The 14,297-nt window shown below is 42.7% G+C and overlaps 1 protein-coding gene across 1 annotated transcript; it reads right to left on the minus strand.

The window, feature by feature from the left end:
• Positions 1 to 305: 305 nt before the first annotated feature.
• On the minus strand, positions 306 to 14,079 carry tmem38b (transmembrane protein 38B). The gene is made up of 6 exons (XM_014125291.2): positions 13,705 to 14,079; positions 7,497 to 7,653; positions 3,512 to 3,696; positions 2,528 to 2,615; positions 2,105 to 2,222; positions 306 to 1,539 (listed from the first exon to the last, which is right to left on the minus strand). Exons 1-6 carry the CDS (start codon positions 13,826 to 13,828, stop codon positions 1,228 to 1,230), a joined length of 984 nt encoding a protein of 327 aa, XP_013980766.1. The 5' UTR covers positions 13,829 to 14,079; the 3' UTR covers positions 306 to 1,227.
• Positions 14,080 to 14,297: the final 218 nt, after the last annotated feature.

The raw sequence follows: 14,297 nt of genomic DNA on the forward strand, positions 1-14,297 counted from the left end.
CTGAGATATTGATGTGTGTATTTGTTCAGCTAAATCTGACCTTTCCTTGCCCTGGACATGACCACAGCTAACAATAATAAGATAAATAGGAGCCATTGTTACAGGTGAGAATATAATTGAAGAAATACATTATCGGTATGTCGACTCAGAGCTTCGAGATGCTGTATCTGAAAATATTTCTCCAATCTGAACATCTTCGTATGAACTAAAAGGTTATCAACTAAAGGTTTTACCATACAAAATGTTTTCAAATGTCCAAGTGTTTGCATTTCGGTGTTACTGTATGAGAACGACATGGACTCCGATTAAAGTGCATGTGATCATTTACTTTTGAAGCGCTCAATAGACTAGCATTCACAAAAGAGTAAGTGTACCAAAAAGCATTCCATTTAGAAACGTGTAATTCAAGTGCATTTCCGTGAGTATAAATACAATAGAACATCTGAGTAATAATTATATAAACTCTCTATATGTAAAATATTTCATAGTAGGAAATACAGGCCAATAAAACAGAATATTTTATATTAAAATACAGTTAAACAGTGGCCGACAGTCATGGATCAGCATCATGGACAGTATTTATCCCTTAGTAAAAACTGGATTCATCAACGCATAATTACAAAAGGATTATCAAACTTCAATATAAAATATAGATACATTTACTGTATAATAAAATCAGCATAGATTATATTTGCACTCATTCAGGCGGTCCCCAATTTCCTCCCGCTTGGCCATAACTAGGGTTGCAAAATTTCTAGAACGTTCAATCATTTCCCTGGCTTTTCAGAAGTCCTGGTTGGAGGACTCCAGATTTCCTGCTTATTCCCTGATTCCAGGAATCCTCCAACCGGGATTTTGGGAAAACCAGGGAATTTATTGAAAGTTGCAGGAATTTTCCAACCCTAGCCATAATTGATATTGCTTACACCTTACAGATCTACACACATCAAAGTGTTAGGACCAAGGGGGTGGGGTAGTGGGCAGATTGGGACCCATCACAGGATGACGGTGTCACAGGACAAGGAGGATAGATTGTCCTAGCCAGGATAAGGAGGGCATTACAGCATAGAAATATAATTTATAGAATGGACATCCCCATTCAAGTCAATGTACTAACAATGGGTGAACTGGCCGCCATATTAAGTGTACCCATGCCTTTACCAGTCAAATTCCAGTGTGCTAAGTGGCCGTCCATTCTATAGACTATATTTCTATACAGTACAGTCACTAGTCACTCTTCTTATTGCTCTCCGTTTCAGTGCTTTCCGGTTGCTCTTTGGCCTTCTTCGGGGAGCCCTTTCCCCTCTTGTGTGCAGCAATCTTGGACGGGGAGCCAGGGGCTGCGCCGTTCAGGCTCTCACAGGCCTCTTTCATGCTCTTCTTAGTGGCTGTGGACGGCTTCTTCACTTCAAGGGTCTCAGTCTCCGTGGTGAGGGTGGTATAGGAGGATGGTGATGGACCAGCGAAGAATGTGCTGTATATGACAGACTCGATGGGAGCAAAGGGTGAGGAAGAGGAGCCGGTCAGCATCATCCTTGTCTGAAAAAAAAAAAAAAAGTGATGGAAGGATTTAGAAGAAAGGAGAGACAGGGTGGAGTGATGAGAATACACTGACAACTACAAAAATGACTAATGAGGTAAACAGATTCTTAATCAGACTAAATGCAACTTTAGTGAGTTGACCGGTAAACCCCAAATGAACATTTGAGAGTTCTGAAAACCTGTGCTTAGATTCAGAGTCGAGAGCAGGAGACCTCAGTGTGAGAGGATTGAGAAAGAATGACGCAACAAGATGAAAACGATACAAAAATCTCCTGCTGGGGCAACACTAAGACTAATGTTGAGTCATAGCTAATGATAAAGGTAGGTCATTCAAATAACATGACGAACACTACCATTTAATGCTGTAATTTCCATAAAAATTATGTCTGGGCTGTTTTCCCAGACGAATAAACCTATTCCTGTGTTTAAAAAAAAACACTTTCAGCTGAGATTGTCCTATTGAGTATGCTTTATTAGTTCATGTCTAGGCTTGATCTGGGTCCGATAAACATACAAGTCCTATAGTGTTAGGGTTGGGGTTGAGGCTAGGTCAGTGACTGACCTTGTTGACGACGGTGAAGACAGTGTAGATCAGCATGAGGTGCTGTTTCTGGACAGGAAGGTACTGGTTCTGCTGCAGGGCAAACAGCACCGCTCCTATCAAGGTGACCTTAGTGGGGCTGCGCAAACACAAAGGTTAAAGGTCGAAGGTCAACTCAGATGTCATGACTTCACCATTGTGGTTCTGAACAGATTGTGAGTCACAGCGGGTAGGCATTCAGGATCCCCTCTTCGCTCTCCCGTATCAGAATAGGGAGACGCCACTAGACAGACATCATCACACAACAACAGATCAAAGTCATAGCCAACACAGTCAGCCAGCCAGCGACAGATCTGTCACTCAGTGAGTCTCCAATTACATCACTGGGTTTCTGTGCACAACATCATACAGAGTCAAGTACAAGCACTGTTAGAGGAGACTTACTAGGTCATCTTAAGAAGCTCGTTGGTCTCTGGCTTCCAGACTCCTCGTACCAGCTGCTCAAAGTTACTGATCAGACCCCCTCCAGCACCTAAAGAGAAAGAGAGAAGTAGACGCTGTGTAATTGTCCTCTGGGTTGTTACAGTAGCCTGTACAGCCTGATCCCAGATCTGTTTGTGCAGTCTTGCCAGCTCCAGTGGTCTGTTTGGCATGACCATACGAGTTTGCTATACAGCACAAACAAATCTTGGAGCAGTCTAGTTGCATTATACTCTTTTGGTCCAGTACTTAGTCTAAAAAGTCAACTCAATGAGTTTGTTTGCTGCTAAATAAATACTAAGAATGTAATGCGTGTAAAGGCTTCCGGGCTTCATTTACAGGATCACAATTACTGTCAACTCAACCTCATGTTATGTAGAAACATTTGTAAGGACCAAAGCTCAGGACGTTAACGACGACAACAGTAATGGCTTTGATATCCATTACATTTCTCAAACCCGTCTTATGAATGACTACCTACAAGGCTTTACTTTCCAAATTGACTCGCACACAACGTACCCACTGGGCAAAAACTGGTTGAATCAATGCTCTCTCCACGTCATTTCAACAACAGAAATCTATGTGATGACAGTGAATCAACGTGGGAAACTGATTGGATTTGCAGAAAGTCATCAACGTAAGAGAATTTTTTTTTTTTTTTTCACCCAGCCTTTAACCATGACATGGTGAATGTGTTGTTGAATTTAAGTTAGTTGACAACTCAACCGGATGTAAATCAAAACTAGATGTTGAATACACTTCATGAATGGGAGTGAGAGTGTTTTATGTATCTGTGTGTGTGTATATGGGCATATTTCACATGCTTGTCTGTATACACACACAGTGGTACCTTAGCATAGCGTATAGTGGCCAGAGGTTGTCACAATCTCTATGGTTATCAGACTGTATGCTTGTGTGGATTGCATTCACAATAGATGCCTACTGTACCTTTAGCCCATCCTATAGCGATCATCACCAGCAGGCCATCCTTGTACTTGCTGTGTGCCTGAGCCACACCCCCCAGGACCTTCCATGTGCGGGTCACCTCCTTCATACCCGTCAGCACCAGACGCAGGGGGAAGAGGGCGGTACAGGAGTACACCACGTCCTGGGGGCAGTAGAACACCAGGTACCTGGAATACACACGCACACACAAACACAGGGAAGGCAGGCACACACACGGACAGGAATGCGCGCACATATGCATCCAAGCCAGGACTCACACAGAAATGTACACACGCACACAAACAGACATTTGAGAATTAGCTCTGTTTACATTCAGTTTATTGTAGTAAACCCCCAGCTATACTGTCTGTTAACAGCAGTCTTCTATTTAGCCAGCAGAGGGCGGTATTTTACCCAATTCTTCCCACAAACCACAGCCATGCAATGTCCATTCAGGAAGTAGTGAGTAAAATATTACAGCAAAACACCTTGCTGCTCCAATCCACATCATTATAACGGCGATAAAACATAAAAAGCTTTTCATCGAACACGTATGAAATTGTCAGACCGGGGTAGGCTGTCTGTAGTGTGCGTGTTTGTTTTCTCAATGACGACATAAATAACAGCATTTTTAGCCTTTATTTAACTAGGCAAGTCAGTTAAGAACAAATTCTTATTTACAATGACGGCCTACCCCGGGCCAACTGTGCACTGCCCTATGGGACTCCCAGTCACAGCTAGATGTGACGCAGCCTGGATTTGAACCAGGGACTGCGGTGATGCCTCTTGCACTGAGAAGCAGTGCCCCTGCGCCACTCGTGAGCACCCAGTATATATTACCTTCACCGTACTTGAACAATTACATATTCTAGCCTGGTCCCAGATCCGTTTGTGCCGTCTTGCCAAATCCCATGGTCAACATTGCCATGCTAAACATATACAGCACAAATAGATCTGGGACCAGGACTGGCTAATTGGTCCATTCCTGTGTGGTCATTTACCCACTTATTTGCATATTCTGTTACACAAGTGTATGTTATCAAAACACCCATAGGCCTACTGAAATCCACAAGGTAACTAAAATTGAATTTAAAGTGGTCAATGATCTTAGACCCAACACAGATGCCAACCTGCTCTCTGTCCTTGTAATCTTAGATTTAAGTGCTGCATTCGACACGGTTGACCACGAAGTCCTTCAGGACAGACTGGAGAGGTGGGTTGGTCTCTCCTGTTCACTTCTAAATTGGTTTAGGACCCATTTAACCAGTTGAGAGTTTGTCACCCTTGGTGAACATAACTCAGAGAAAATATATATCACATGTGGAGTTCCACAAGGTTCGATTTTGGGTCTGATACTGTTCAGTGTAATATATATATATATATATATATATATATATATTAATATATATTAAATTCAGAATCTAAAATCCTAGTCTTTATTACCTGTAAATTTAAAATGTGCGGCCAGATTCCCTCTCTGTGCTTTGTCTCCAACAAGTCCCTCGGTCTTGTCTTGATTTAGCTGGAGGAACTTGTGTGCCATCCAAGTATTTAAATCACTAATACAGTCTAATCGTTTATTTGTGGAGCTAAAATCCTCTGGTGACACAGAAATGTAAAGTTGTGTATCGTCTGCGTAGCATTGAAAATGTAGACTGTATTAGTGATTTAAATACTTGGATGGCACACAAGTTCCTCCAGCTAAATCAAGACAAGACCGAGGGACTTGTTGGAGACAAAGCACAGAGAGGGAATCTGGCCGCACATTTTAAATTTACAGGTAATAAAGACTAGGATTTTAGATTCTGAATTAAATTTCAAATCAAACATTGGGAATGTGAACAAAATAGCTTTTTTCCCCTCACCTGAGGAACATTGCCAAGGTGTGGCCGTTTCTCTCTCAGGCTGATACATAGAGACTCATCCATGCTTTTATTACAAGCAGGCTTGACTACTGTAATGCTCTCCTGTCTGGTCTTCCCAAGAAAGCCATTGGTCAACTGCTAAACATACAGAATGCTGCAGCACGGGTACTGACCAAGACCAGACGGAGAGCACACGTTACACCGGTTTTAAGGTCTCTGCACTGGCTGCCTGTGAGTTTTAGAATTCATTTTAACGTTCTTCTATTGGTTTCTAAATCCATCCACAATTGTGCACCCCAATACATGTCAGACATGCTTTTAAGTGATGTACTCAGTAGGTCCCTCAGGTCCTCTGTCATTGGCCTTTTAAAATCTTCTTAGGGCTAGGCATCCCGCTAGCGGGACAACTTCCGGTGAAACTGGAGGGCGCGCAATTCAAATCAATAATCATAAACATTATGGATATTAAACATTTAGAAGCATACAAGTGTCTTATATCGGTTAAAATCTTAGATTAACAATAATTTAACTGCACTGTCCGATTTACAAAAGGCTTTGCAGCGAAAACATGCCATGCGATTGTTTGAGGATGGCGCCCCACATCAAAATATTTTTCCACCAGCACAGGTTTCATAAATTCACAAATAGCGATTAAATATTCACTTTGAAAATCTCCCTCTGATTTGTCATCTAAAAGGGTCCCAGCTACAACATGTAGTGTCGTTTTGTTAGATAAAAATCCTTCTTTATATCCCAAAAAGTCAGTTTAGTTGGCGCCATCAATTTGAGTAATCCAGTCCTTCAAACAAGTCAAAATACATTTCTATTTAATCCTCAGATACGCTAAAATGTAATTAAACTACAATATTTCATACTGAAAAATGTATGTTCAATAGGAAAACGATATTAGCAGGTGCGCGTCCTCTTCGTCCCACGCACAGACTGATTTCCAAGACTGTATCCCTGTACTAAACTAAAACTATAATTCTTCCTCATTTGGGAGGAAACAAGCCTGAAACCTTGAACAAAGACTACTGACACCCAGTGGAAGCCATAGGAATTGCATACTGGGAGCTAGATTTAATTTTTTCCCTATACGTTCTATTGGAAGAGCATGGTTGGTTTTTCTTTGGATTTTCTTCTACCATATACATTGTATTAGTCTCCTACATCATTTAAACATTTCTACAAACTTCAAAGTGTTTTTTTCCCAATGGTACCAATTATATGCATATCCTGGCTTCAGGGCCTGAGCAACAGGCAGTTTACTTTGGGCACGTCAGTCAGGTGGAAATGGAGAAAAATAGTTAATAACTTCTTCAGGCTAGGCTCTATCTCAAAGTCTAGGACCAAGAGGCATGGAGAGGCAGCCTTCAGTTGTTATGCCCCAGCCTCTGGAATAGCCTGCCAGATAACCAGAGGGGGGCCGAAACTGTGGACATATTTAAAAGAGATCTTAAAATACCTATTTTTAGCTTTTCTTTTCCTAAGGGTGCTTTTTAGTTGTTCAGTTTGTGTCACTATTTTGTTTTTTTATCTTGTGTTTGCTGTGTAGTAAATATTTAAGCTTTTTTTTAAAGAAATTCCTGTAAAGGAAATTGCATTGCATTCCATGTCTGAAATGTGCTGTATAAATAAAGATTGATTTGACATAGACAGGTTCTTAAATGTCCATGTTTAAAAATAAATGTACAGCAGAGTTCAACAATCAGTAAGCATGTTGGATTCCCCCCAGCAGAGGGCACTAAAACACTATGGTATTGAAAAGGAAGCATGGTGGATGTGTTTTTGTTTTTTTAATCTGGGAGTTTAATAGGTGCCATTTTATTCAGCCCTTTCCCCTGCTGTGTATCCAGACTGGGAGAGCCTCAGAGAATCTATGGTCCATTGGTTTTCAGGGTCCACTGAAGGCAATCTACACAGTATTCTAGTGTGTATTCCAATGGCTTTCCCAGAGACACTGCATGTTTTCGTGTGATTCCTCTCTCTCCCCATCTCTCCCCACCCCCCCCACTCACCAGATGACAGAGGCCATTGGCGAAGTTCGACAGAGGGGCTATAGTGGCCTCCCTCTCTAACCCCTACCTCCCTCTCTGATCTCTTAAAGCTAATACAGGACTCACCATATGACAGAGGCCATGAGAACGCTGGTGCTGTTGGACAGGAAGGCTATGGGGGCCTCAGCCATCATGAAACCTGAGAGAATGCCCCCGCCGAAGCAGTAGAGCATGGAACTGAACCAGCAGGCAAACGGGCTCCTCCGCGCCACCTCCAGGGCACCTGAAACCCAGTCACCAGCGGTTAGTTTATCTAAAACTAAGTAAAATAAAGTACAAGTACAATATAACATACGACACAATGGGTCCAGGGCAGTTTAAATATTAACTACAGTAGACAGAGAACTGAGAACCAGGTCAGCCACAGGACTAGGATATGTGCTCATCTCACCTACACACATTTTGATACAGATATGAGAATCAGTTTAAGGACTTCAGAGTAAAGTGCAGAGTTAAGAGCTCAAAAGTTGATTAGGGCTGGTATCTGCTCAATTAAGATTAAGTGTATCGTCTCCCCATATCCCAAGCCATTCAGCATTGTGTTCCTTCACGCTCAGTCAGACTATGGACACTGCCTCTTAAGGAAGGAATTCTAGATCAACTAGGATCAAGTATTAAGAAAGACTTCCACTATGTATTAGGGACAGACACAGGTAGTTGGGTCACTCAGGTCAGCCAAAAGGTCATTACACCACAAACAGTGTGGCAAATAAGCTAATAAACCCCACCCACTCTGACAAATAAATGTTATGGTCAATTAAAAATATGGCTATATATAGTATGCTCACATGGTGAAAATGTACTAGTCAAGTACAAGATCAAGTTGCTACCACTTGGTCACCAAAGATGGAGAGGGTCAAAAAGTTCATGGCTTGAGTGGAGGGAGGTGGTCCGGAAAATGATTGATGGTGATGGAGTCTGCTGATGTACAGGATCAAGTTCCTACCAGTCCAGTCCACCATGTGAGCATAGGACGTACACAGCTGAGGCCCTTCTCAGAGCCATATTTAGCACCTTGGCTCTGGCCCTTCCTCATCTTAATTTGCCAGTTCCCAAGTAGTCTACTTCCTGGTCTCAAGGTTAGCTCCACGCTAACTAAATCCTGTAATGCCAGCCTGGTTAATCTGAGGGATTAAAGACTCCTGGAGAGGCAGGCAAGGAAGCCTCCTGCCCTGAGCACGAACACAACTAGGAAGCCATGTTATTTAGAGTTCTCCCTCTTGAACACAACTAAGGCTTCCTTTATAAGACTGCAGAGTAGACCTATGGTAACTACATATGCTCTTCCCATTGTCTCAATAGTTAAAACGACAGTAGTGTTTATCCTGTTGTGTTTTCTAAAATAAAATCATCAATTTTCCTGTATTTTGATGGTTTTATTGACAGGATAAATTGGAAACAGTGGAGAGAGAGAGAGATCAAATCCATGCAGCTCTTCTGTGGCAATGTGTGGTCTGGAGTTGGTAGCGACAATGCGACAATGCCCCTTGACCAAACTCCAACAAACAGCCACACATCCAGACGTCAACCAGTGGTTCGGGGAGAGAGGTTAAGAGAGGTTTTACAGGAGGAACTACAACCGTATCTGAAGTGTAACTACTAAATCGCAGGGCATCTGACATACTGTTTACATGACGTCACATGATATAGATCAAGCCATACGGTTTGGTGATTACCTGTTTCCAAGAGAGGGTGAGCTACAGTACACAGTTGGCACACACATACGCACACAAAGAAATACACACAAAGCAACAGCAAATAAACACATACGCCAACGGTTCCTCACAACTCCAAATCTCAGGCGCCACCAAACAACCATTTGCACAACCATTCAATAGCTGATGAAAATGTATTTGGTGCGTCAGTTCACTACAGATGGACACTCAGCTTTGCGCAACAGTACCCATCTGAACACACATACATCAGAACTGACAGCCTACATGGTCGGCGGCGTTTGCCGTTGGAGCAAGGTAGCTGATGTTGCAACTAAAGTCGTGGTTACAGCACGTCAGCATATTACCCATCAACAACATCCCTAATCAAAAGAACTGCCATCATGCCAACCATCAATTGAAAGCAGGTCGTAGTCAATTGACGGAAGGTTATAACAGTCGTAATAACCTCTTAACAAGCTTAGTAAACAGTTAAATCACTGTGAAAGCAGGAGGAGCGGTGTAACCATGGCTCCTCCATGTCACAACAACGCTTAACAGGTTGTCATGGTTAAATATTTAACCTACCCGTTTAAAATATAGCCTGGTCCCAGATCTGTTCGTGCCCTCTTACCAACTCCTATGAGTTGTCACACCAAACAGTTTGCAAGTCCACACAAACAGATCTGGGACCAGGCTAGGGTAAAGGAAGGTACTAAATAAAGAAACAAAAGCTCGGAGGCCATGCATGCACCAGATCTGGGACAAAGCCTTCTGGATAGAAGATTTGTCAACAGCAGATCTCTAAAGATGAGTTTACTCAGAGCCATATACAGTCTATACATACTGTAATGACTCGGGATGGATTTCTATAGCAGGTGGATGGGATTGTTACGTTAATGACATATAGGAATAAGTTGTACTTATGAAGTAATAACATACCTGTCTACTGGGAAACATACTGTAACCTGTAACATAACCAAAGGCACAACATTCATGAATATGCCTATACAAAGAGTTCAATGGTAATAGTACAGATAGTTCAATGACATGCATGTAAATGTGTACACAACATCTACTGTAGGTGTTATATCCCTTGAGTATATAGGCATAGTGTTGGTCAAATGTAGCCGTGTTTAGAGAGGATTTCTTTCTCTCATGAGAACTGAGCAGACAGCAGAGAAACAGAGTTGGTTATTTTGTCAAAAAGGCCTGCAGAGGTGTGTTTTGCCACATACAACAGCAGTGTGTGAAATTAGCTGTGATGAGCTTCCTGTAGTTGAAAAGCAGTTCATGCCTTGAGGGCTATAAAAGCAGCAGAGCCAGCCAAGCAACAGAAATTAAGGAAGGCTGCGTTCCCCCCATTTAGCATAAGTAAACAAGGGAGGTGAGAGGTTTTGTCAACTAATACGTTCCACTGCATATGTGTAATTATTGAAGCTTTGTTGAATCGTCTATCCCTTGCACGCTGAGAATCCCTTGAGAATGGGTGAACTGGTTATACTGCCAGCTAGGGATATTCATTGAGTGGGTTGTTGAGTTTTTGCTTCAAGAGTCCCCAGAGAAAGCCTAAAACATTTGAATTACGTCATGTAAAGTGCAGTGCTTCTCCTTTCGTGAATCACAGTATTTGCCTGTTGAATATACAGTCCCAATAAAAGACAGGAAGTGTTTACAATGTTTCCATTGTGACATTTCCGTGACCCCTTTACTTTTGCATTTGGACAGGTACAGTGTGACAAATTACACCCAAAAAAGGAATGCTTTCTGGAATCCAATCTCTCGTCGCAAACTCAGATCATGACACCAGCAGAAAGAGTAACCCTGCAGAGGTTTAGGTTGTGCAGGAGACAGTGTGCACGTCACCCTGACCACCATGCCTCGAGAGACCTTGGTTACTAGCACATTTTGCATTCAGAGGGCATTTACAAGTCAAATCTGATCTCGCTGTCAGGCTGCAGGCTGGCCTCCTTGGATAGTTATGGGTAAAGTAAAGACAACATCCTGGTGTTGTCCTGCTATGTAGTTTGTTGTGGTGAGTTGGCCCCAGTCTGTGATATTTCACATGCTCTCTCTCCAAACAGGAAGGAACAGAATGTGGTGTAACCCCTGTCTCTCTGTAGTTCCCGTCTACCGGGTTCACTTACAGGGTTTCTAGAGCTGCAGTTTGTTTCTAGACCCTGTTTAGAAAACACTGATGCATGTCGCTCTGAGAGACTAGTTTCACGTCACAGAATCCTCAGAGTCTGGGAGAGACTTCTCTCTCTCGTTCAGTCCGTTTGTCTTTCTGTGTCTGTCTCTCTGGGCCAGGTCTCCTCTGTGAGTACTTGAGGATGGGCACTTCTTTTTAGATTACAGACTGTTCACAGAAGGAACTAATGCTGCGTTTTTCCATTTTAGATGGCAGACAGACCTCCCACTTCCTGTACAACTCACTCAGGGAAGTTTGGACACGGCTTGAAATGACTCTGCTGTATAAAGACAAGTGCTCATGAAAAATACTTTTTATAATAAACACCATCTATATATCAGCGGTGCTTTTCAAGTGGCTCTAAATGTAGAATGCTTTGTGGGAATCATGACAAGATCCAGTGCTGTCTAAAAATGAAGGCCAGCCAGAACAGGATGGAAGACAGAGGGGAAAAGAACAGGCTCTTTTGGAACATTCCTTTCCTTTCTGGGAGAAAATATGTTTTGGAACTTAGACTCTAATAAGCTTCATTGTTCTCTGTGGCTTCAGTTCGAGACTTGATCCCTGATATGGCTGTAGATTCCACTAATATGGCTTTCTGTGTTGTAGAAGCCATCATAATACAGGCAAGGCTATGACCATATCGTGTCACACACACACACTCTCCACACACCCAGAGGAGGGGTTATATGAGGACCACTGGTGCAAGTTGGGTGACCGTGTGATATTTTGGGAGGTTGACAGCAGAGGCAAACTGCACGAGGGCAACCCCCTCCATTACTCAAATCATTCACACCCAGGAAGCCTGTGGGACATATAGACTGTACCCCAATTTACACCCCATTCCAAATTTAGTGCACTATATTTGACCAGAGCCCTATGGGCCCTGGTCAAAAGTAGTGCACTACTGTATATAGGGAATATGGTGCCATTTGGGATGCAGATCATAGCCTATAGGATCAGCAGCGGCTGAGGTATTGACAGGCCAGAGGGAATGAGATGCCACACAAGTCAGTGAAGCCACACTAGCTCTAACCCTGCTGTTTGTTTTAGACCTGAGTTCAAGTCCTATTTGATATCATTTCAAATTCTTTATCTGGGCTTGACTGAGCTTGCCTGCCGCAATGGAACCAATAGAATTGTCACAAAAATGCAACTATTCATCTGGTACTCCAGACAGACTAGAGTAAATGCTTGAATATTTTTTATTTTGAACTCAGGTCTGGTTTGTTTGGGGAAAAGGTCAACCTTGAAGCTGTAAAACTCCACCTGTCTCTAAACTGAGCCACTATAAGAGTGACATAAATATAACAGACTTGGCATAGTGTCAGGCAACCCGATGTGCAGTAGGCCTGTACTGTTGCTGCTACCTATATCACAATGGTTAGTGCCAGTGATAGTGTGTTTGTTGTAAATGTTAAGATAACATATGAGGTCAATACAGCCATGCCATTGACTGATTTACTTTCATTGACCTTTAAGCTTATCATAAACGTTATCGTGATTCATGAATAGGCTACAGTAGTTGATTGTGTTCTCTAAATCACACATTCTGTGTTATTATCCATTTATAGCCTACTGTATGTCATTATCTACATTTGGGTCACGTTTTTCCATCCGTGAGTCTTGAGGCAGTATTGATGCCAAAACAGAACCAGAGAGGAGCCCCATTCAATTATTGATGGGTCTCTTTCGCCTCCCTTCTCAAGCACAGAGTATCAAAATCTTATAGCTGCAAAGCTCCAGTTACATACAGTTCAGGCTAAAGATTAAAACTGAAGTAATTAGTCCCCACGCCCTGATACAGCACAATACACTATCTCACTATGTGTGTGGGAGAGGGATTGTGTGTGTGTGTGTGTGTGTGTGCCCGCACACAATCACTGTCCACTATATGAACTTCCAGAGGCATGTTTAAAAACTTGAAGGGTGCAAAAGTGGCGTGACTTGACCTTGTTAATGTCAACTGGGCAAATAGATAAAACATAAATAGATTTAGCTAGGACTCATGCATAGCTCTGTCACTTTGTAATATGAGGGATGTCAATTCTCAAATTAATCCCGCAGCAGTAATCCATTCCCTAAGATTATTACGCCATCCAGCTGTGGGTATTTCGAAAATGAAAACATGACGTGGCCAAAAACGTTGAATTGTGTGGAATGTTCTCTCAAGTTCCACGTTCTCACACGCTTACTCGAACGCTTACTGTCACGTCTGGTGTGGAGGCAACTCGAGGCGGAATTCTGTCATCAGGGAGCAAAAAGTGTAGTATTCAAGCCTTGCCTTATTGTCATTAAAATATGGAAAGCAACGAAGCAAAACATTCAATAGGCTAGTAGATAGATTAAGCTTTATAAACAGTTATAACTAGGCTACTGTAGTGAACTAGACCGGTCAATGTCAACCCGCTGTTGAACGGTCTTTGCTTACCTGGCTGTTCTCGCAATGCCATCACTGAGACAATGTAATGCGCCGTGTCAAAGTATGGAAACATGGACAGACCAGCCAGTCCATGGGACACTTCGTCCAAATTCAGAACCCCAAACAAATCCATATTTCTGTTACTCTGGAATCCCTCGATATGAGTGCTCTCTACTTCTAATCTTCGAGGTGTTTAAATAAGTGGCAGTCGTCCAACTCCGAGCATCTGAGCAGTCGGTTAGTGGTTTATCCCCGGTCTGTCGCGTCTGTTTTGTCTTCAGAGTTCAGATCAAAACAGCTGGTTCTGACGAGCGCAAAACTGACAACACCTGTTTATCGGTCAGCAACGGCTCCCTATGGACAAGGGACAGCCAATGCAATGCCATTGACATCAGGATGCGGAATTCCGGCTACGTAAGTCCGTCAATGAGGTGGCGGTTGGAGCGAGCGGAGCTCTCTGATTGGCAAGAAGTGGAAGGATGAGCCAATCAGAGGTGTGTGTGTGGCTCGCGGACTGACGCTATAGGACAGGTTTCGCAATACACTTCTGCACGCGCGTGGACACACACGCACACACAGACACACACACGCACACGAGCATA

Source organism: Salmo salar, chromosome ssa01 (genome assembly GCF_905237065.1).
Source record: "Salmo salar chromosome ssa01, Ssal_v3.1, whole genome shotgun sequence".
NCBI classification, from domain to species: Eukaryota; Metazoa; Chordata; class Actinopteri; order Salmoniformes; family Salmonidae; genus Salmo; species Salmo salar.

What these genes read in the sequence shown, in the direction of transcription:
- tmem38b (XM_014125291.2), bottom strand. Translation starts at nt 13,828, where the DNA reads ATGGATTTGTTTGGGGTTCTGAATTTGGACGAAGTGTCCCATGGACTG. An exon ending in CTCATGGCCTCTGTCATATG is followed by an intron (nt 3,697 to 7,496) that starts GTGAGTCCTGTA and finishes TGTGTATTCCAG; the next exon opens with GTACCTGGTGTTCTACTGCC. An exon ending in TCTTCACCGTCGTCAACAAG is followed by an intron (nt 1,540 to 2,104) that starts GTCAGTCACTGA and finishes TTTTTTTTTCAG; the next exon opens with ACAAGGATGATGCTGACCGG.